At 33.5% G+C, this 25,661-nt stretch overlaps 1 protein-coding gene across 1 annotated transcript in view; it reads left to right on the top strand.

The window, feature by feature from the left end:
* The window catches only part of NLGN1 (neuroligin 1), a 720,856-nt gene that overhangs the window by 230,886 nt on the left and 464,309 nt on the right, over positions 1-25,661 (top strand). The window contains exon 3 of the mRNA XM_027111608.1: positions 10,456-10,608. Within this exon, the coding sequence (XP_026967409.1) occupies positions 10,456-10,608 (153 nt within the window). The remainder of the gene's footprint in view (positions 1-10,455; positions 10,609-25,661) is intronic.

Raw genomic sequence — 25,661 nt, 5'->3', positions numbered from 1 at the left:
GGGAGATCAAGACAATGGTTTTCTTTCCAGCCTGGGAATAATGAATCTTGAGATCATATAGGGATGTTTCTGTAATCCACAAACATATGTTTACTCTACTGAGGCTTCCTCAGGGAAACCAATGTTGAATTAGTTTCTCAATTTGCAACCCAAAACCTCTCAGATATGTATTCTCAGTTTCTTTAGGCACACGAGATAAAGGAAATCTGCATTTTTTTTTTTTTTTTTTTGGTGGGAAAACTGTTATCAGTCCTCTTTTTCCCAGGTAACCTTCAAAATATCAGATGTGTAAAAAATTCTTGACGTTAAGAAAACCCAGCTATGCTTGACTCACTAAAATACTGCTGGAACCCATAATGTGGGAACAATTTAATATCATCCAATAATAAGGTTTTAAATAAAACCTATAGTATTCAATAAATGAAATTCTTTAGCTGGGAGAGTGACTTTATCCTTCCCTAGGGTAATGATGCCCTCATCTACTCATGATGCTGAAGCAATATCTGTAATCTGTTTCTAACCCTTCCGATTTGCTACAGTAAAAGATGTTCTATATAGTGTACGTATGTAATCATTATCCCACATCAGTTAGAGGCATGCAGCTTTCTGAATAGGGAAGGTGATAATAAATAATGTAGCAAAAGGCTGGTTCAACCATACCCTTCACAGAAAAGTTCTCGTATATACAGTATCATTTCCATGGTTTATCTACTAATGCAGACCCAGAGTCAAATAGCAACTGAGATCTATGTTCCCCATGCAAACAACTGGGAGATCATATGTTAATAAAGATTCTGTTACTGTCCCATCTCATGAAGACCAAGAGCTAACAATTCTGTATGTGTGCAAAGTATGTAAAACTATTGGCTCTTGTCTGTAGAACCTGAATGATTTCCCAAAGAAGGGAGTCATGTAAATTGCCTTGGCTACCCTAGGAGGAGAAATAAAGATAATCATCCAAGAGACACCTTATAAAGCCCCACACTTAATTTAATTGTGATAGGTTTACATTTGTCTCCAAAAATTATTGAACTAACAATTCAGCAAAGAAAAACTTGAGCTCACATTAACAGTTTCCTAATATAGCCAAGGGTCAAGCAAATTAAGTAATTTAACTAAAATTGGAAAACAGGTGTGGTTTTGGCAGCAATAAATAACTACCACTTAATGTGTGTCGTTAACTAGTAAATAAAACCATAATTTTTATATAGTATCCTTGAAAATAAAAATGCAAGAAAATATTTTTGTTGAGGTTTGTCCATTTACTCCTTTAGGTAATTACAGAAAAACTAAAATTTTTCTAAGTCTAATATGTTACATGATATTTTAAAATTGGAAATATTTCAAATATAGTTCTGATACAGCAATTTTTAAATTTAAATTTATTTTATTTTTCAGAAATGCAGCAACATTGTTGCATGAACATTAAATAATACTGAGGATACTTTCTGCATTTAAACAGGGTCATATTCAAGACATGTAGATTTCTGTGAACTTGCAACTGAGTCCTAATTATAAACTATTGCTTTCATCTAGGTTTTTTCTTAATGGAATGACTGCTTTCAGAACTGTGAAATATATCATTTAACTTACTGTGTACAGCTCCTCTGTCTGTATTTGGAATGACCTTGAAACTATGACCTTACAATCAAGTAGTCAATGGGTCCCTTCAGTTACATCATCAATTTCTCCATTTCCAATCTTTAGATCTTTGCCAGTTATTACTGTTTTTCCAAGGCTGTCTCTCTGAGCTGACGAAACTCATCTATATCTCATATTTTCCTTCTGTTTTCTGGGATGGTGTTCTTTAATTCTTTGAAGACTGTGATATTAGGTGTAGTTTTGAATTACAAACATAATGCATAGTAATCTCTGAGAAGAGTTCGAAATCTTTCTCAAAATGTTTAACAGTCCTTCCCTATGAAGTGTGCTTAGAGTTAATGCCTGCTTCTTTACTATTTATATTATTGAAATCAACATATGACTTTCAGCCCTCTTTTTTTTCTTCCTTTTTCTATAACTATTATTTTATGCATGACAAAATTCTCTTGCTTACCGTTATGTGGTTGTCTGTCTTTTAACTTGAGTGTTATGTGTTTGTAATGATTGCTTTTTGCATGAGGATTATGAAATGCCATACAAATTAAATGGTTGTGAAATGCAGGGCTTCACCTGCTTTTTTGTACACTGAATATGTCAATCATGTGACACTTAAAATTACTTTCATATGGCTTGTGACTTCCCCTTTGGTGTGTGCCTTTATTCTTAGCAAATTAGTGTGGTTAAGAATAATAAAACATTTATTAAACATCCACAGTATTTTAATACAATTATTATCCTAAAATATGATCCCATTATAAATAACTATACTGGGCATGGAATTGCACTAGGGCATAATTCCATTATATTTCTAAATTGATTATGAAATATAAGCCCTGACTCTGTAACTACCTTAATTGCTAAACACCAACTTCTACAGTGGTACCTTTGCTCTACCAAGTGATGAGATTATTTATTCATACATTTGTGCAAGTTGAAATTTCTTAAATCCACAGTTAATATTTAATCAAAACACATGGGGAAATATTTGTATAATGACAAGTAATTTTAAAAAGTCACAGTTTTGAAAAATGTATGATATAAAAATGTATAAAACTTAAGTGTTAATGCTTTTACAAAAAAAACAGAAGAAAAAAGAAAAAAGAAGCCTAAAATTTTTCGTATCTCTGTTTTCCCTAATGCTATTATACTGTCCCAAATTAAAGAATGAGTTTGGCCTACTTTCTTTATTGTTGTCTCCAATTCAAATTAGAAAAGACACTGAATAAATTAAGTTCTTTCATCTAATAAAACTGTTTACTTTTTTTGTATGCAGTGGGTATTTAAAAAAAAATCATTTCCTTTGCTTATGACTTGAGTTTCAAACCATAACGTATTTTTTATGCTGGATATATTCACAAACCAAATCTTCTATGAGATATTTTAGGGAAAGGGTGTTTTTTCTTAAACAAAATAGGTAATCAACTTTGATGTAACCACTTTCCCACTCTTTTTTGGAAATATCCTTGAGAATTTTGGTATTTACATTTATTTTTTCCCCTCAGTCTTGTTTATTCTTGAATTGTCTTTTTTTTTTTTCCCTCCATTTCTCCGTTCTCAATCCTAGGTCCCCTTACAAAGAAACAGACAGATGATTTAGGTGATAATGACGGTGCTGAAGATGAAGGTATTTTTTTCCACCAAATCTATTTGCATGACAAGGGCCTCAATCACTTTTTCCACCCCTTTCTATTTTTTTACTTCTTGTCTTTTTTTGAAGAGTTGTTTTTAATTCCCGTTTTTGATGTGTTTTGTCTTCTTGCTTGTTGTTACATATAAATACGCATTTTTAATTTTTTAAAAAATGAGTGTTAAGTTTTGCTTTTGATGCCAACCATTACAACCTTTTAAAAAGGGGGCATTTTTTTGTTTTCTTGAACTGACTTTTGATATGTTTCATCCCACATTTTGACTGAAACTTGTCCATATTCTCTGAACTAACAATCTCTCCCCTGTAGTCTCTCTGTACCCATTTTGCATGTTTTCTAATCTATGTAAATATTTTACCCAATATCAAAATGTTTCATTTTTACATTTGATATTTGTTTAAAAAAACCCACACCCAATAAAATGAAGGACAAGCTAAAGACTGAAATAAAGTGTTTCTTGAGCAGTATAATTTAGATTAAAAAAATACTGTTTTCTGTTGATGTGCTTAAATATCACATAAATAAATGAAATCGTATAGATATGAAGGATATTACACCTATTCAGATAACTGTAGTAAACATTATGCAACCACTTAAGTACCCTGAGAAGATTAGATGGATATCCCTTAATTTCAAAGGCACGTAATTTTGAGATTGACAAATGAAAATATTCTGAATTTCAAATTGTTGCCAACTATAAGTAATAATTTTTTCCTACTGTACTAATAACAAAATTCTTTTCTCTTTCCAACTTTCTTATGACATACAATTCTGACATACTCTGTAAATGTAAGTACTCACTAGATTGATTTGATATTTCTCATTCCATTGTGTACCTTTACCTGGTATTAAATGGAGTGTCTAGAGAGGACCGTTGATTCTTTCAGTTCATTTTGGCTCCAATTAGTTTTTTTTTTTTTTAATACCATCCTAGTTATGATTCTTATAGAGATAATTAATGTAATCTCAGGCTTAAAAATAATTCCCAGAACCCTAGCAATTAAATCTCATAAGGATATTAATAATATGGTAAGAAAGATTTTCCAAAATAAAATAATCCACAAGCAAGTCAGTAGACATGCTAGTTCCATGAGGTACAACTATGAATGAATGCATCCTTAACTGTTTTCATTAAGATATATATATTTAATAAACTACTTCATAGTAGAAAATTAAATTACAGAAGTAAAGTATTAAAAGCTTAAAAATTATATTGAGTGTTAATATATTTATAACATTTAAGAATTCTTCTGATTAAATGAAATTTATGACATTTGATTAAAAATTCATTTATCATGAACACCACCAGTGGATTAAAGATTAAATACAATGCAGTCATTAATAGTTGAAATAAATCATTATAGCTGCACAAGATTGTCATTTTGAATGCGAAATAGCTAAAAATAGACATAATATCAAAATGAAAATTGTGATTGTTTTTAACGTTGTTGGAAATCTGAAGTATTAAAACATCAAAGACATTTATTCACTTTGAGGACATGGGTTTTTGTTCCTAGTGCTCTCCCTATGAAGAGTGCTGCCACTTGGGGGCTTTGAGATTTGTTGAACCCTCTGAAAATCCTTAACTCTTAGACATTTGTTATCTAAATAATACCTAAGACTTCCTAAATTCTTAGTGTGTACTCACAAGGTTAGTATACATCATTTTCCTGTTTTAAAAATATTTTGATTGCTGATTTAATATGCTTTTTTTTTTTTTTTGGTAAAACAGCATTAAGTGAGATATTTACATGTTTACAGATGATACCTCTGAGCAACCACAGTGAGCTAAGCCCTATAAACATGAATATATCTCAGAGACCTATTTTGAAGCACGTGTAACATTTTTAAATAGCCATTAAAAATATCCTAAACCCCTACTTAAATTGGCAGGTAGTATTTAGGTTACGTACTAAGCCAGTCGTCATAAGAGTTATCAAATCAATAAATATATTTAAATGCTCAAAAGTGTAGAGTCAAAGCAGTTCAATTCAAGTTCTGTCAATTCCTCTGTGTTATTTGGGTAATTGTTTAGAAGACAAGAAGGATAAATTCAAATACCCTCCAGACAAAAACCTTCATAGAAAAGTCTGAGCATTTTCTGTTGAATTTGTTTGAAAATTTTTCTGTTGATGTGAGGGTGAATGAAAACCGAGGCCGATTTTCACATTTAATTTGTTTCAAATCTTGAATCAGCATTATTAGATAAAGCAACAGATTTAAACTACTTGATAAACTACTCCTTTTACTTCAGTCAGAAGTCTAGTTATCTGGTCATTTATATGGGATTGTCCATTGTTTCCTGATAGCCCAACTCTTTTACTTGATTTCTAGCTTTCTGTCTCAACACTGTATTCAGAGGCTACCTGAGACATTGACTGGGGCGTGCCCCTCATTCACTTAAACTCATCCAAAGCTTCTCAGTGGAGCACTGTTCTTTACTTCTAATTCTCATTTGTGTTTTTGCCATTATTTTTTGCCACTTTTAGGCCAAACACAATTGTATCAAATTTTAATAATAATCATAAGAGCTGCATATTTTATTGGCTTTTTCCCTAGTTTCAGAAAGACTAATCTGAAGTGATTAAAAATGGGTCAAAGCAAAATCCTAGGTTTCTACCAATTTATTTTGGGAATTTAAGAAATATTTAATTTTTTAAACTGTGCTGGGAATACCTTAATTTTTCAATATTCAAATGCAATTTTCTATCCTATATAGAGCTTTTTAAAAGTTACTCTTGTAGATTTTTGTATATTTTTTAACTAAAAATTGTACTTTTGATCATAAGTCCAGTTTAACAAACGCAGATTTATCCAACACTTCTATATTCTTTTGCTGGTCCTGAATAATAGCTGAGGTTCATCAAATGAGTAGGGGGCAAAAAAAATCTTGAAATATCTTTAAATGTATCAGGGAAAGATTTAACTGAGGCAATACCCCACAATTTAAAAACTGCTAAATGCTCCAAAACTCAAAATTATGGGCAATTAAAAACTTCATGAGTCCTTTAATGAAAGAGAAACCAGTAAACATGTTTAAGGAGTTATGTGACTAATAATTATTCACTAGGACTATTTTTTTTTTGAATTTTATTTTATTTTTTTTAATACAGCACGTTCTTGTTAGTTATCCATTTTATACATAGTAGTGTATACATGTCAATCCCAATCTCCCAATTCATCCCACCACCACCAACCCCGCCCCGCCACTTTCCCCATTTGGTGTCCATACGTTTGTTCTCTACATCTGTGTCTCCATTTCTGCCCTGAAAACCGGTTCATCTGTACCATTTTTCTAGGTTCCACATATATGCGTCAATACATGATATTCGTTTTTCTCTCTCTGACCCACCCCACCTTGCATGACAGTCTCCAGATCCACCACGTCTCTACAAATGATCCAATCTCATTCCTTTCCATGGCCGAGTAATATTCCATTGTATATGTGTGCCACATTCCTCCCATCCATTCATCTGTCGATGGGCATCTAGGTTGCCCCCGTGACCTGGCCACTGTAAACAGTGCTGCAATGAACATTGGGGCACATGAATTCACTAGGACTATTAAAGGGAATTATGACTTCAAACATAGGTTGTCAGGCAAAAATAAATCCACATTAACTGCTCTAGAGCTGTTGGCACTTGCTACATTGGCTTAAATTTTTGGTTTATCAGAAAGATAAAAAGTTACTAAAGTTAAAAATCAAGATGTCTACTCAGATTCCAGTTTATTATTTTTTAACTTGAAAATCTTAAATACTTTCTTACCATAAAAATTTTAGAAGAAAAATAATCATCAGTGTAGTATTTCTTTTATCTTCCCACTTTTTTCAGAGACCTAGATGCTTAGCAAAGCTTTAAAACATTGCAAATAACAGAAAATATAAACATGCTTTAGGAATATTTGTAGTTTTACTAAACCTGAACTAGTGTTTTAGTCTTTGGGTATTCTTTTGATTTTAGTAAGGTCAGTAGCAGCTAGTTTAGGCAAACTCAGATATCTTAGGTAAAATCTACTTTATTTCTAAGGGAAAATATGAGACAAGGTTTAGAGGGACAACATGGCTCTAATAAATTCATTATAAGCCACTACATCTAATATATTTGAACTAAGACACAGTGGCCACCCGAAATTTTGTTATTAAAATGATGGCATTAGCAGATAGCATTCAATGGTAGGCTATATGATATATCAATTTCACTTATAGAGGTCTGGTTCTTTTTAAAATCAAAGTAAATAGCGATATAATTTAAACTATTTACATTTATTGTTATATTATTATGATATTATATTTATCATATTTAAACAATTTACTATTATATTTACATCAAAAATGAGCTGTAGTGCTTCCCTGGTGGCGCAGTGGTTGAGAGTCCGCCTGCCGATGCAGGCGACACGGGTTCGTGCCCCGGTCTGGGAGGATCCCACATGCCGCAGAGCGGCTGGGCCCGTGAGCCATGGCCGCTGAGCCTGCGCGTCCGGAGCCTGTGCTCCGCAACGGGAGAGGCCACAACAGTGAAAGGCCCGCGTACCGGAAAAAAAAAAAAAAAGAGCTGTAGACTATGAAAAAAAGTAAAGTCTAAGATAGAACTTATGATAAAACACTATCAAAAGTAAAGTCTAAGGTTGACCACTCTGATAAAACATTATCAAATAATTCTAATTGCTCTGTAATATAAATATGGCATTTTCCAAGCTTTATTAGCAATATTGAGTTGTTATGTACAAAAATTGTACCTATTTTGGCAATTAATACACCATACAGCATTAACTTCAGGGTTACTTCAAGCAAAAAGAAATACTGTTCAGAACACAGCATTAGAATTTTATAAAACATTCTGGAAAAGAACTGCTGGACACACTAAGTTCTTAGGCAAATTTGAAATCATTGAGAAGTTTGGGAAGACAAATTGGAAATTAGAATCAGCCCAAACAATCAGTAATCTTTTCAAATCTAATTTTCAAAGAAAAATAGAGATATACCACTCAAAATTGCTCCTAGCATCTATTATTGTATTTTCAGTGTTTCCTGACAAAGTCCACTTCATTCTGTTATTAGGTATAAAATATGGCAGGTCTTCCCAATGTGTGCCTGCATTGTTTTCCAGGTGAACAGAACGATTCTACCAAGATTTCATTACTGTTCACAGTTGGTGCTTTGTAATTCTATGTAATTTTAATTAAAGAAGAATTCTGAAACAGCCTCCCTCTGTGCTACCTCCAAGCATACAATTAGAAGAGCACAGAGTCTGCTGTGAACAGTCAGTTAATGGCTTCAGTTTAATAATTTATTATTGCTTTTTCAGTGCCAGACATACTAGAAAAACACGCTAAAACTGTGTGCAGCGAACAGGCGTTTAAGGAGGAGAGTTTGACAATTTCAGAAGAATTGTTTTCTCTCTGTAAGCCTAACATCTCCACAAGCCCCCAGATCTTACAAATGAGTGAATATCATTTTCCCTCCCAACGATTTAAGGAGAAAATAAATTTAGGTTTTTTTTCACTAAATGTAGCTGAGTCTGGTGAATGTCAAAGTATCCTCATCTCACCAGTTAAAAAATTAGACACTCTTCTCAGGTACACCCTCACAGGGAGAGGGGGAGATTTTGATAAATTTATACACTGATATTAAATACTAAGTCAAACATAAAGTAGTCTTTTTTTTTAAAGTCCTAAATTCTGCAATTAGCTATTTCCCCAACTTGAAAATCTGGACAAACAAGTTGAGCTACAATTCCTGATCTTAAAATGATTTTCATTGAAGGAAATCACTTTATTATTATAGTAGAAAAATTGAAGCATTTATACTAGTCATCTTTTTTACAAGAAATGTAAAGCAGCCTCTAAATTATCACCAGTTTTTTCAATGAGTTTATATCATGTTAGTCCATTCTGAAAGTTGAAACCTCAGTTGTTATGATGTAGGAGATTTGTCTGATAAAAAAAGTCAAAAGCAAAGGAACAAAGCCATACTTTTAAATGACACTTTTAATATTGTCATAAAAGAAAGATAATACACGATGTAATTTTGTTTCAATTGTGGGCAGAAGAGATCATCGACCATTATCTAATGGTAATGTTTTAGGTATGTTTATATTCATAATCATATAGATACATGTACACATATAATACTTCAATCTACATAATAGTTAAAACCATGTTCACCAATATACTGTTTAGCATTTTTATCTCTAGAAATTAGTATCTTTTAATACCAATTATAATTATCCTATGTTTCCCTTATGTATTATTTCTAGACCCTTGTTGAAACTGCATAATCAGGGTAAAGTATCTTAGAAAAGCACATACATTTGATTAAAATTTAGAGCTGTAGAAATCACTTTAACATCACCCTAAACTTTAGCATTTTGCACTTGGATTTAGCTGTATTCTGTCTCAAATCTGTATGACAAAATCTTAGAGCCAAAGTGGGGCTAAGAAGAGTAGAATATTTACAAAAAGAGGGTAAAAAATAAGTTAATCTGTTTTCTTCTTCCAAAGGGTAAGGGTAATTGGAGTGAGCAGAAGACCTGGACTGAACTGAAAAATATCATTTAAATGAAAGTCCCCTAAATGCAACAAAGACAGAAATATAGATGTTTGGACTCTATTGCCTAAACATTCATCTGACAGTACTTGAATAGTTAAATGAAACTTCTTGCAACTTCTATAGCACAGTGTTGTAATTATGTTCTCAAATTGGAGCATAAGTTATTCCATGTAATTATGATGCATTCAGTACATATCTTTACAGTAATTAAGAAATGGAAAAACAGTGTTTTATTCATAGTAGCAGTGATACCATTGTACTTAGTTTATGGTTCATAAATTCCATATGAAGTTTATAACATTTGTAAAACGAAGTTTTAAGAATCATTATCATTCTATTATTTCTTTTGATTCTACTGTCACATCAGGAATCAATAAAAAAAAAAAGCACTGAAATTCACACCTACTTCCAATTTGTCCAAGTTTTGTAATTCAGTTTATGATATTTAACAAAATTTTAGGTAGAAAACAATGGATATCTATTGTTCTTTTCTGCAATAGATCTTAACATAAGTTGCTTAAGAAACACTTTAACAAAGACAGTAATTTAAGGAACTATGTTAAAATCATTCCCTCTTGTCCCTAAAATGGAAAATGTATTCTCTGCTTCATTATGCGTGTTGAGGATAAGAACAATTGCCAACCATTTGTTTTTCAGATATTCGGGACAGTGGGGGTCCCAAACCAGTGATGGTGTATATCCATGGTGGCTCATATATGGAAGGGACTGGAAATTTATATGATGGGAGTGTCTTGGCAAGTTATGGCAATGTGATCGTCATCACAGTCAACTATCGACTTGGGGTACTCGGTAAGAAATTTCTTTTTTCCCCCCTATTAATCCATGAAATATGTGATAGTTTTGTTTTGAATTGTTTTGTTTTGCTTTGCTTTGTTTCACTCATTGTTCTATGCTTGCTGATTCTGAAGCAAAATTTTTGATATTTTCAGTAAATTCTATAAATATTCATAAATTACTTGACAAAAGACAGCTAGGGTTGGTTTTAATATTTAATATAAAAGGTAATGAAATTATTCACATTGTTATGGAGTGCTCTTCTTAGCTTGGCTTTATAGAAATGTGAAAGGCAGCAATGGCAGGGCCTTTCTTAAGAAGAATTAGTCCCTGGGCAGATTTTTCTCTCTTCTACTTTTCTTTTTTACAGTGCTATAAAATTGCCTGAGGTTTGCCATGAATGTAGAAATAAGTTTTTATTCTCTTCAAGAATATGTGTATGGACTAGCTTTGGGAAATGATTGCCATTTCTGTGTAGGTTTGTTTGTTTCTTAAATTTATCAAATATAATTAGAAATATTTTGTTTAAATGTATTTTGATTGAATTATTTGATTTGCAAAACATGCATTGATTTCATAAAGTGTCAAAGAGTTCAACTCAATAATGTATATACATGTAAAACAAAATCAAACTAGTTATCTTTCGTTTTGAAGAAAAGTATAGAACAATATTATTTAAAATAAATTTTTAAGTACTCTGAAATAGGCATAAACTTGCTATTCTACTTGTATAAATTTATTTTTTATAGTATTGTCACAATTTGGTGAGTAAAATAACTGTATCATTTAATAAGACACCTTTATCTGTGGTATTAGTTAAAGGTATTTGCTAAGAGTACAATTCATTACAAAAGTTTTTTTTTTTTTAATCTTAATTGATCAAAGTCTTTTCCCTTCTTATGCACTTAAAAGTTATCATTTGTGTTATTTGGGCACAAAAAGATACCTCACTCATTCTTTACTCTGAAATATTTTGAAAAAATTATTTGAATTATATTCTCCTTTATAATAATTGTTAATATAATTTATTTTAGCCATTGAGAATCAGTTTATTTTTCTCTTCAGTGTTAGTTATTATTATTCTAATCCCTTCTATGTAATCATAATCTGTGTTTATGCCAATCTCAAAATATAAAAAGGAATGATTTTTGTCAATCACGTTTGTGTGTCTTGGGGAAGGAGATATGTTAGCAAAGCAAAGTGAGAGCTTGATCTTTTTCTAGTTTTCTATTTTGAATTTGGAGTATGGTGGACGATATAATAGATACACTCTGTCAGTGTAGATATAAAGTATTTCTGTACCATTGTTCAAGTACACATTAGTTTCCCCATCATGTCTAATCATGCATTGCTTCAGTTATTCTTATAATTTCGCTGCATAGGGATGAATGACTTCCCACCAATGAAAACTCTCTATATTAGAATATATATAAAGAGATGTTAATAATAATCTTCTTAAATTAATCTTAAATATTATAGTGTTGTCATCTGTTTCTTAGGCAAGATTTGAATGTGAGGATCTGCACTATCTTTAATGCATTTAACTTTAATCATGGCATTGTTTATAGCTTAGTTGTTTTTAGCGATTATTATTCTCATATTTTTGTGAATTTCTTAAATTGAAAATCCTGATGCAGTGACTAGTTTTCCAATTGAAAATTTCAAATTAGATGCCAAATTGTGGTAACAGTATTTTTAAGGACTTGAACATCCACAAAGTCATATACACTGATTTTATTTTTAAAAAGTCTTTTGGCCACCCCTTACGTTGCCTCACTCTGTTACTGGTTGTACTCACATACAGTAAGGTCCCATAAAATAAACTGTGTTATGTTGGTATAAGCTTTGCCCATTTTAAAAAATGTGTTCAGAACTGATGAGGACCTGACTTTGATCCAATTTGAATCCTATATTCATGTTCATATGCTATCTTTAAATTCCATACTCTGAATAATTGGATTTCAGGACAAAAGATTAACCAGTTAAAAAATGAAGAACTTTGTCTGTATAATGGCAGGCAGTGTTGGTGTTGATGATGGATGATTTTTCCAATGGTAAATATTTGTTCTGGCTCTACTGCAGTTTAGGATTTAACCTTTAGTTGGCTCCTTTGTTCCTCTTAAAGACGTTGTAAACTAATAATCACTACTAAGAATCAGCTGTCCTTTATAGACCTCCTCTCAATATGATAAAGTACAAAACTTTGTTAGTGAAACATTCTTAGGTGAGTTTTGGGACATTAGTTCTAGAACATATGTGTTCTGGTCACTTCTAGAATATGTGTTGGGCCTTGTGAAAATGTATTTAAATGAATTAATTCATGAAGAATAAGTTATCATAACATTTGTTTCAGCACACTTTGCCTGTGTGGTGTACCACAACCAGCTCAACAGCTGATCTGCCAGGAGAACTGCAACAATAAAGACTGTAGGGTTTTAGTTGTTGTTGTTAATACTTTGTCTAACAGTAACAAGGTAAGCCAAGGTTTCTTGGGTGTAGGATCCAAAAGTATTGCTGTTTAGTTGGCACTTGGAAGAGTTTTGGACATTAAGTAGAAAATAAGGTTTGATCCCATGTCAGAGGAAATCCTGAGCTGTGTTTTAATTTGGATGTTTTGGTGTTAAGGAAATGAATTTTGGGGTCCAATGTACAAATTGGCTAATTAAGAGACTTACTGTCAGCTGATTGCCAGGAAATATCAGGATGTCTGAAACAGATAATATAATTCATTTTGAATTGAATTTGCCATCCCAGAGGAAAAATATATTACAAGTTTATTTGTTTTAGCAGTAACTAAAAAGGTGATAATGTTTCAGTAAAAAATTTCATACAGCTATCTAGCAGCCAAATTTCCAGTTTAAAGTATTTAATGTTAAAAACATATTTTGTTCATTACAAAGAAGAATTAGCATAGAAGAAAAAAATACCTCCTATGATAGCATTGTTTTGAAGAAGCTATCAACAGGTTGGAGTTAGTTTCTCAACCAAGACCCTTTTGTGGTTTCCTTTGAAGTGGTAACACAGACTATCAATATCATTGCATTGAAAATGCTACTGGTGGTAAGAAAAACTGCAATAAGTTTGGAAAAAAAAAGCCTAGGGGGTAGTGGATTCTGCCTGCTAACCTCTCTTCCCCAGTTTCATCTTAGAGTTCTCCATAATCTTATCTCATTCAGTCTCACACTTCTTTTAGTAAACAGTTAGACTTTCTTTCACTTTTGGTTATATACATTCTTTGTCCTCAGCCAGTTTTAACTCTTTGTCCTTGGTTATCTAATACATGTTATATAAATGTCCTTTAAAATGTATTTAAAATAATTATTGAGTTATTTTTTAATATTCTGGTTTATAGTTAAAATAAAAATAAAAATTATCGTGTTGGAAACAGTGAGAAATGCTTTGATTAGGTGGTCTTAAGAGAGGAAAATAGTATTAAATATTTTTACTGTAAATAGGGTAAACATATGTACTTATGGACAAGCATTGAAAGAGAATATGAAATAAATTCTTCACTATTAAGATGAGGTATTATACAGTAAACGTATTTGAAAATAGAAACTATCTACATATATTTTCAAATATTAAAAATGAAAAAATACATTAACTAATTTAGTGTTAAAAATGTGTTTCAGCCCCCTCTCTAAATTTAGAATAAAATTATGTTATTTATTAGAGAAAAATTTTTAAAAATTATCTTTGTGGAGATCTAACATAGGCAAACATAAGATTTTTATCTGATGGAAATTTAACAAGATACTTTTATTTTGCTATGGATATTTTAGCGACAATTATGCATTCATAATTCAAGCACATGTGATTTATATTAGAAAAAAATTCTCAAAGATTTCAGAACTACTGATATCTCTGGATATTTGGCAAATTTTTAGTAAAGGGTCTAATTAAATATTTTACTTAGTAATCTTATGTCTCTACTACCCATCTATGGAAAAAATAATAGAATGCTAGTTTATTTACTGGTTACATTTGAAGAATTACATTTAGCTAACTTCATAATGCCATGTGAGGCTAAACCACTTAAAACAAGCTTTCATTAACGTTACTGTGTATCAATTTTAATGAACAACTAATTTTATATTTATTCTATTAGAAATGGTTGTGAGACCTGTTAATTCTTATAAACTATAATGTCTATGCAATAATAATGCTTCAAGTATTATCAGACAAATGACAGAAATAAATATAACTTTGGTGTGGTCAGTCATCAAATATATAACACTTGTTTGCAGAACTGTACATCTTCTATGCAGGATAAAAAGTAAGAAAAATACAGTCCTTATCTTTACAGAGTTTTCAATCTAATTGAGGGGGAAAACAAGCAGTCAATAGAGAATAATAATTGATTTTGTACTTCATAATAATATATATTTATTAATTGATTTGTATGTACATGGTCACTTGATATATAAAAAAAATCAGAACAATGAAGAAAGAAAGGAAGCATAGAATATCAGATGGGTCAATATGAATGCAGTGATCAAAATTCTTATTTGAATCTGAGCAGTCTAGCAGAAAGGAGATTTGGTAAACTCTAGGTAGTTATGATTTAAAAAGAAAAGCATATTCATTTCTCAAGTGGCACAGTGTTTTGTCATTATTTTTCTTTTTTTTGCATTGTTTTTATTTGTTTGGCTCTAAATCCTAAAGCAAAGAAACAATGCTAAATGTGACCTTATATTTGAGAGTAATATATAATCAATTATTAAATTTTATAAGATGATAATAATCCACTATCATCCAAATGTGTTCTTAGGAGGTGGGAGACGGAATCAGTCTGTACTTGAAGAGTCAAAAATGTCTTCATGAACTTGGTAGTATTTGAGCAAAACCATGAAGGATGGACTGTCTCTGGGATTAACTAAAGAGGGGAGAGAAGGAAATCCTTTTTTATTTTTATTTATTCATACTCTTTCTACTTCAAAAAATTGGATGTAATTTGTGGCAAAGACACACATATAAATAGGTCGCTAAAATCATATTGAATATGAATACCCATACTATAAAGAAAGAGGAGAAACTTAGACTACGAATATATACTGGAATTGAACATAAATGTATATCCCAATTTCCTAGAAGCAAGGTAAAAAGGATAATGGATTGAATTTCACAATTGTTATTATCAGATAAAGGCAACATATATATCTATATTTTATAAAAAATACACAAAGTTTTTTTTCACACTATAGTACAGAGAAATTTATCATGAGTTGTTTTTAGTTGGAACACCAAGAAAACTATAGGAATCATGTGATAGTCTTTATGTCATTAGAAGATGCAGAAATATTCTCAAGCATATGATTATGTATTAACCCTCTGTAAAAGCCAAAGACATAATAATAAATGACCACAACTTCTATAGTGTCATTTCAGCAAAGAGGTAACCAAATACAATTCAAGTAAGAATTCACTTATAATAAGGTAGAGGTAAAAACCAATTTAGAGCAATGACAGTTAACTGAGTCCATAGATTTCTTCTCTCAAATACCAGTTGTGTCAACTGAGTTTTAATAAGGGCTGGATGGTAATCAATTTTAGATTGAGTGCTAAAATGATCTCCTGGAGTAGAGATATTGTTTGTCCTTTGGAAAAATAGAAACTTTAGATAGATAACGATACAGTGCAAAGTAGACTGTTCATTATTTTTATTCTACTTTTTCCCTCCAAAATGGTAGGTTGCAATAAAAGCAAGTATTTAGTTATGCCAAAAACATAGAAAACCTGAAAGTAAGCATGTCGGTCAGTGTGAGTGTTAGTTAAAAGAAGTTAGTTTAAAAAACAACAAAAATGTGTTTTAGGTACAGTCATGTAGTATCATTCATTAATTGATTAATTCAGCCATTCATTAATTCTATATAAATTGAGCAATATTAAGTATCAGGCATACTTACTGAGCATATTGTGAAAAACAAGATGGATGTGATCTCTGCTGTCCAGTAGATTACTAGCTATTGGGGGATATAGAAAATAAATGAATCATTACAAAAATGATGTCCTTTACATAGATAATGATTTAGTGCAAAGTTAACTTTCTTTATAATTACCTAGTAAGTGCAGTGAGAAGGCAGCTAATCTATTCTACACACTCAGAAAAGGTTTCCCAGAGGAGGTGACATTCAGATTTCCCTTTCTTATACTTTACTGAAAAAGGCCTTGTTGAGACTCCCCGGGGCTTCGAGATTGTCGATTCCATTGGTGACTTCTCCGTTCTCATCTTATTTCATCTCTCCATAGCACAGGACACAGTTAAGCAGTCCCTTTCGGTCATGCTTGTTTCTTGGCATCACACCAGGGTTTCCTCCTGCCTCACGGTCTGCTCCTTCTCAGCCTCCTTTGCTAGCTCCTCTCTTACCCTGAAATCTACATGTCGAAGTGCCACTAAGCAGAAATTTTGGCTCCCTTTCTTCTCTCCCTACCATATCTCCCTAGGGGAATTTATGCATGGCTCTAAATGCCATCTGTAGATAAGTGACTTCCAAACTGTATCTTCAGGACTGACTGTTCCTCGGAGCATCAGACTTGTGTACTTCTGCCTACCAACATCTCTAATGACTAATGAATATCTCAAGCTTAATGGCTAAAATATGTTGATTTTCTCAGGTCTGCATATTTCATTGTCTTCCACATCTAGGTTATAATAATACTTGCAACAACAGTAATAACAATCACAGGCACATTCTTTGAGAACTTATATTCCAAAAGCTGTTTGGGCAGTTTGTATAGGTGACATTTTTTTTGGCTCCCCATTGGGGAGTCCAAGGATTACATTATTAAATTCCCACAGTAAGCCTATGAGGTAGAGTTGTTATTTTCCCGATTTTATAAACACAGAAACAAATGAGTAGAGAGGTTAAGTAACTTATTCGCAGTCATATGGTCAGTGTTAAGTGGTGGAGCCAGAATTCTAACCCAGACAGTGTTCTCTTGGGCACAGCACTGCACTGATGGCATTGGCACTGCCATCCATCTGGACGATCAAGCAAAACCTCTAAAATTTTTTTCCAATTTGTCTTTCCTTTAGGCTGAACATACAATTCATCAGCTTCTCTTACTGAATTGTTCCAGCGTACACCCTGGGTCTGTCTCCTTTCCATTTCCCCCTCTGCCAAACTAAGCCAGTTCTCCTTGAACCTTATATTATTTATCTCTTTCACTTTTGCTCCCTACCTGTAATTCATTCTCCACACAGCAAAATCAAATTATCTTTTTAAACCATAAATTATACCAGCTCACTTTTCTGCTTATACCCTCCACTGGCTTCCTGACTGTTCACTGAGAATAAAATCCAAAGTCCTTCCCTGCCCTTTGTCTCACAAAACCCTGCATGAATAGGTATCTGTATCTCTCAGTACCTGTACCTCTTGTACCTGTATCTCTTAGTTTGTCTCAAAATGCTCTTCCTCTCTATGCAAGCCATCTTTTGTTCTTCATACACACCAAACTCATTCCCATCTTAGGGATATCATACTTGCTCTTCCCTCTGCCCCAGATCTTTGTGGGGCCAGTTCCTTATTCTCCTGATTTGGTTTAAATGTCTTCTTCTCAGAGAGACTGTCCATGTTCATCCAATCTAAAAAGAGCCACCATGTTACAAGTCATCTACCTTTTAAAATTCTATTACATTGATCATACCCAATTACCTTCTATTTATATTTGGATTTTTTTTTTTTTTTATTATTGTCTAGCTCTCTAAAGCCTAAAGTAGTCCCTGGCACATGGTATTTGCTCAGAAAATATTTGTTAAATAAATATAAAGTGGATCTGAAGAGTCACTAGGTGTTGATTTGATGTGGTCATGGAGTGAAGGAGGCCAGGTTTGAGGCAGAGAAAAAGTCTGGGTGAAAGCCAGGGGAAGAGAGAGGCTTGGCATGTTGAAAGAGATGAGCAAAGCCAGCTGGAATGCTTTGAGTAAGGGGTGAGCAGTGTCAAGTAAGGCTGAAAACAGGCAGCAGGCCCCACAGTATCTCATTAAAGATTTAGGAATTCTAAGAACAATGAGAAACAATGATAGGGCATTGAGCAGATAAGTGAAATGATTAGATTTGCATTTTAAAAAGTGTGTTGAGTAGGCCTAGACCTTGATCAAAGTTGACATTCTGCTATGGATACAAAAAAAAAACATGGCTTGTGCCTCATTAGGGTGAGATGCTTGGTAAAGTCAGTGAATGAGACAGATATTTCACTCATAGGGGATCGAGGGATAAGCTGGGCACTGCCTGACTCAGGTGAGTATGAGAATCTGTCCTTTATACAAAGAGCAACACAGGGGTTTTGCTGCTTTTCCTTCCTTTTTTTGATAATGGAAAGAATCAAACCATCATTGTGGAGAGGTCTACTGAACTCCTGCTTTGAGGAGTATGAATCAATATGATCACTATTATTCCAGAGACTGGCCAATAAAAAAAACTGTAATAAATTACTGTATTATGATGTTTTCTTATTTGAGTTTCTGTGTTATTAATATGACCTCATTTAAGCTCTGGGTTGTCCTAAAAAAGAGACTTTTTTTTCAATTCTAACACAAAGTTGGACGTCTGTGGTTTAAGATTTCATTAAGATCAGTGATTTTGAATAAGGCCTAGAACATAGAAGAAACATTTCCCTCATTTCTAGTCAAGGTGTTCTTCTGGGGCCAGAATTGAACAACTTTCAGGCACTCAAAAGGACTGCAACTCACCAATACATGAACAAAAATATATTTTGTTTCCCTTTCAGAGCAGAGGCCATCATCTTAACTCAGTCATTCACTTATTCACTCATTAATTCCACAAACATTTACTATATGCCCACGATTGGTTCCTGGTAGTTGGGGGTCTGTGTTCACAATGTTGAGAAAAGATCAGACCCAATCCTTCCTTTCTGAGCCTCACAGTGAGTAAAAAGATTTCCATTAAACAAATAAACAAAACTATTAGCACAAATATTGATAAGTTGTATTTCCAAAAAGAATACACTGTTAAGAAAAAGAATATTTGTGGTGAAATGTAGACTGAGAACTTTAGGAAAGGCCTCTATGTACCTTTCATGCCAGCACAGTTGTAGTTCTTAGTTTTTGTTTTTCTCCATGCATTTACACAGTTAAATATTAAAAGATCGATAAATATTTTGAAATAATTTTAAAAGATGTAAGATAATTAGAAGCAAAAAAGTCATTTAAACAAGCAGCTGGGGTAAAAATGCAAAAATCCAGACAAACAAGCAGACCACCCACAATCAACCAGGCAAAGGTCTCTATCAGAATTAAGTGAGCAAAATTGGTTTGTGAAATACAAATACACAGGGAAAGAACCCCAGAGAAGGACTAGCTCTTAGCTATTGGATCTATAAAGTGAGAGCTAAACAGTAGTACTTTTCAGAGACAATTGAAGATGTCCTCCCTCACCTGCCTTATATCCCTGAGATGATCTATGCAAAGTAGTAAGTTAGTCCCATTACTGACTTTTTTATTATTATTATTAAACGGAGATATGGGTCCCTTCTTCATCCAGCGTCAGTTTTTCCTCTTTGTTCCAAACAAACAATGAGGGCTTGGAATTTGCTTTTAAGTTCAGTTTGCTTTCAAATGATCCTTTCCTCCCTCTGATGAGTCCTCAGTATCAGACCAAGGCAGGACTCCCCCAACTTCCCATGATCTAGTGCCGTAGTCCTTGATATCCCACTCACTTTCACTACTTCGCCTTAAACACGTACTGCAATTTCATCTGCCAGGACATGTCATGAGGTCTTTCTCTTTTTCTTTCTAAAGTCTTTCCTTGAACTACTTCATAAACATTCAAATTTTGCTCCTTTTCCTTTGTCTTCCTGTTTTTAATTGGCAGAGTTAAAAAATTTTTTAATTGCTTATATTTGCTTCCTTCCTTCTATTTCTATTGCTACTAACTGTTTACCTTGGGTTAACAGGCCTTCTAGCTGACCTTCCAGCCTCTAGACTCAAATGTATGTGTCATTTCATTCCACACCACAAGCAGGCAAAATACCTTAAAAATTCAAAAGAGTATCAGTTTGGTTGTTTTCGTTGTTGTTGTTTGTTCTGTTTTGTTTTGTTTTATTTTCCTCTGGTCTACATCTCTAAATGGTTTTCATCAACTCTGGGATCCATTCCAGATTTTTCCTGCCATTCCAGATCTGCTAAAGTATGTTGCTCTTCATCTTAGCAAACTGTATCTTCTGTTCATTTCTGGAAAGTTCCTTCCACCCAATCCAGAATGACTTCTTCACTACCTGGATCATTTCCAACCACTTACTTGCCACATTTTGCCCAGTCTCCAAGAATCAGCTATCACCCTACCTTCTGCAAAACTAACCCAGGCCAGATTGATCTATCTCTTCTTTCTGCTTCCATAACCTTCACTTTGGCATGAAGAATGCATCTATTAACTGCTTAATATGGTAGCTGCCTTGCAACCCAAACTAGAAAAAAACACTGTATGTTATCTGGTTTTCCAGTTTCCTTAAGACGAGTAGAGTACTCTGCATATATAATTCAAAAGCTATTAATATTCACTGTGTCCTCTTCTCAGGGTATACATGTCTTAGGATACAGAGCAGGTGGAAATAGTGGTTGCTGCTGGAGGATGTGGATAGTAAAGAGTACTAACCATGTCCATACACAGGCCTCATGCCTAGTCCCACGTAAATGAGGTTAGATCTTGTTAATGGTAGCAATACTTTGCCCCAGTAGCAGTGGCAAGAAAAGCCCCTGGATCCTCTGGAGAAACACCCTGTGTACTGGAACGGTAACACATGAAAGCTGTAATTTATTTTAAACTGATTAGTGATTTCTGCATTTACCATATATTTAATATTTACAGTATTCTGTTTCCTGCTTAGCACGAGGTAAGTGAAAAGGTTGGTGCTCCTGAGCAATAGATAAACTTAAAAACAGTGTTAAGGGATTCCCTGGTGGCGCAGTGATTGAGAGTCTGTCTGCCGATGCAGGGGACACGGGTTCGTGCCCTGGTCCAGGAAGATCCCACATGCTGCGGAGCGGCTGGGCCCGTGAGCCATGGCCGCTGAGCCTGCGTGTCTGGAGCCTGTGCTCCGCAACAGGAGAGGCCACAACAGTGAGAGGCCCGCGTACCGCAAAACAAAAACAAAAACAAAACTGTTAAAACACCACTCTTTGAGTTAAAATATATACAGTATGGCAGAAAGGATAACTATTGACTTTATATGTGTAATGGGCTATGAAATCTATAAATTTTTTGAACTCAGCTTAGGGTTGCTCCTTTGTAAAGACAAAGGGAAACAAAAGGAAAAATTTTTTGTAATTTCTTTAACTTTGTCTTTTGATACTTTACCTATCTTGAATAGCATTACAGGTGCTCAACTATTGCCATGAACAGACAGCGGTTGGGGTGGGAGATCTTAAACGGACTGTTGATTACCCACATTCCAACCCATTTTTTTCTGATAGGGCAGTTAGGACCATAGGTTTAAATATTATTCTTCAAAATTTTTTCCATATATGAGACAAGTTATATTTCATAACTGATTCATATATCAATAAAGTCACCATTTAGAAACCTTTCTAAAGAGCTGAGACAGATCCAAGAGAAATATTAATTTCTGTTCTGGTATGTGCTAGCTTCCTGTATTTGACCTTTGAAAAACAGCACCTTTTCTAGAAAAGTCAGTTCTCATAGAGAATATACAACATACTCAAATAGAAATAAGTTTTAAAAAGGATTTTTGTGTTAGTATCATCATAATTAGGGATAGTTTTTCTGACAGAAAATAGGTAACTATTCTTAATGTTATTTAATTGTGCTAGAGTTGTTTTTTTTATTTTGTATGAAAATAAGCTTTAACAAATATTCATTATTCCTTTTTAACATAAATAAAAACAGTGCTCCACTACATAGTGTTTTCCCTTGAAACATATCATAACGTTATCTGTTTAAACTCATAAGAAATTTGTTTTTCAGAGTGTATGTTCGACCCTTCTGTTTTAGAGCCAATGTGTAATATTTACCAAAGCAGATTTTTTTTAGTCTACAGTTTATATTGAGGTTAATTTTCTAGAAGAACATGTTTAGAGGAACCACAGCAACCCTATATAACTGTTCCCTAATTATAAGCAACTCTGCTTTGAAATGAGTAGTATCTACATACTTCCTTAGGAATACTTCACCATAAGTTATATAATCTTGATATTTAGAAAGGTTATTAACTACATATTAAATAAACACCTATTTTTAACCTTCCATTTTCTAGAAAGTATTTGTGGCAGCTCATCAGAGTATATACAATAAAATTATGGTTATATATAAATAATGAATTGGGTTTATAGAAAATAGAAGACATGGAAAAGGGGAAAAAACATAGTCTCAAAACATTTTCAGAGTTGAAGATTTGGGCTCTGAGTTGGGACTCTACCAAGTTTCATTTATGTTTAACTGTGAAACATGACAATTCTTCAGAGAAATCAAAGATATTCCAGGCATTGAGTTTTTCAAAAAAAGCTCCTCATGTGTTATTTCATGTTCAAAGGACAATTATACAAATAGAATTCTATGATGAAAATGCTTAAAAATAAACAGCCAAAACCGTGTAATTTAAGCTTAATTATGCACCTTTTTTTTTTTTTTTTGCCGTACGTGGGCCTCTCACTATTGTGGCCTCTCCCGTTACGGAGCACAGTCTCCGGACGAACAGGCTCAGCGGCCATGGCTCACGGGCCCAGCCGCTCCGCGGCATGTGGGATCTTCCCGGACCGGGACACGAAGCCATGTCCCCTGTATCGGCAGGCGGACTCTCAACAACTGCGCCACCAGGGAAGCCCCTATACACCATATTTTGATGTGCTCTGTTTACCTACAATCATCTACCCCATAGGGTACCTATTCTCCACCTGTTGCTAGAGTCCAGAAAAATGAATCTTTCAGATAAAGAGCAGGTGGGGGCAGGAGATGTTGAAAATAAAGCATGTAGAGGGACGGATTTTTAAGCTATGTACACATTCTGTAAGTAAGTTTTCTAATTGGATATTTGTTTTGTATGAGAAAACTACTAGTTATCTTATTTTGCTGACCCATTATTTTTATAGGCAAACGGAATCAGGGAGTTTGGATTAAAAAAAAACAAAAGCCTCTCTGTGGCTGGCCCAGTTCATCTGCTATTCTTAAGAGGAAAGGATAATACACTTAGTTTTTTGTGTTTTTTTTTTAAATGGTATCATATGATCAAGAACCCAAATTTGTTTCTATTATTCTCTTAAAAAGATCAACTTGCTATATTATCTTTTTTCTTTTTTCAGTCCTCGTTGCTCCAGTCTTTACATAGAAGTAAAAAATCTGCTCTTTTTCTGAAGTAGAATTAAAATTGGGTAACTACAATTTAATGTCATGTCAGTTAACTGTACATGATTTCTATATGACTCAGTAGATGTCAATGGAAATTCTTGATTGTATTAAACTGAGTAAACCCTAATTAAAAATATCTTCACATTATTTTGAAGTTGTATATATACATGTACTTTTTCAGGTTAAAAAAATGATCTGTTAGTCTAGTTTTGAATCTTGCAAAGGTTATGGAGCTATTCTCCTAAATGTTCCTTTTGTAAAACTCCCTATCTAGCACTTACTGCTTCTAGCCCAGCTGCCCAAAAGAATTATAATGCAATTGATATATGTAATTTTAAATTTTAGAGTAGCCACACTAAAGGAAAGAAACAAATAAAATTAATTTAAAAAATTTTATTTCATTCAACTTAATATTTTATTCAACCAAAATATAATCATTTCTAGATTGAATCAACATGAAATTCTTAATGGACATTATGTATTTTTTCTGTTTTGCAATAAGGTTTATATTTTAAACTTACAGAACGTCTCAATTCATATGCTTATTTCCAACAGATAAAGTAAAATGTAGTTCTACCAAAATAATACAGTTGAGTTTAACAGAAAACAGTATTTGACGCTGCTTTGTTTTTAAAATTAAACAAAAATTTTAAATGTAGTTCTGTAACACAAAGCACATTTTAAGTGCTCAATAGTTGCATGTGGATAGTGGCTACCATACTGGGCACCATTTATTCTAGACCTGGGTTCCCCAACCCCGGGTCGCAGACCAGTAGTGGTCCTCAGCCTGTTAGGAACCAGGCGGCAGAGGAGGAGGTGAGCAGCGGGCTGAGGGAAGCTTCATCTGCCGCTGCCCATCACTCCCCATCACTCGCATTACTGCCTGAACCATCCCCCATCCCCACAAAACCGGCCCCTGGTGCCAAAAATGTTGGGGACTGCTGCTCTAGACTGTTGTTTCTTAACTTTTTTGATTATACTCACCTGTTGGGATACACTTTTGAAGTAAGAACCCTCAGTTCATGAATATATTTGTAAATTATATACATATATTATGGTACTAATATATTATCTATATTATAAAAATACATAGAAAACAGAAGTTTTAAAGATGAAATATCATTTTAAAACAATGGTTATTTTATCTTACTCATTTTTTTAACATCTTTATTGGAGTATAATTGCTTTACAATGGCATTAGTTTCTGCTTTATAACAAATTGAATCAGCTATACATATATCCCCATATCTCCTCCCTCTTGCATCTCCCTCCCTATTCCACCCCTCTAGGTGGTCACAAAGCACTGAGCTGATCTCCCTGTGCAATGTGGCTGCTTCCCACTAGCTATCTGTTTTACATTTGGTAGTGTATATATGTCCATGCCACTCTCTCACTTCATCCCAGCTTACCCTCACCTCACACCAGTCAGAATGGCCATCAAAAAATATACAAACAATAAATGCTGGAGAGGGTGTGGAGAGAAGGGAACCCTCTTGCCCTGTTGGTGGGAATGTAAATTGATACAGTCACTATGGAGAACAGTATGGAGGTTCCTTAAAAAACTAAAAATAGAACTATCTTACTCATTTTTAAGCACATTTAAAGACATGTGCTTTAAAAGCATTGCTCTGTTTAAGATATTAGTTTCATGTTTTGTCATCCAGATATTCAGAAGACTGTTTCTAAGATCCGTCTAATGTTTAGTTTTAATGGCAGTTAGGGTTGAAAAAGATGATTCACAAAGACACC

Source organism: Aethalodelphis obliquidens, unplaced genomic scaffold, assembly GCF_003676395.1.
Source record: "Aethalodelphis obliquidens isolate GAN/ISIS:26980383/991018 unplaced genomic scaffold, ASM367639v1 scaffold1, whole genome shotgun sequence".
NCBI classification, from domain to species: domain Eukaryota; kingdom Metazoa; phylum Chordata; class Mammalia; order Artiodactyla; family Delphinidae; genus Aethalodelphis; species Aethalodelphis obliquidens.
The sequence above is the reverse complement of the archived record's forward strand: the minus strand, read 5'-3'. Positions and strand labels throughout refer to the sequence as shown.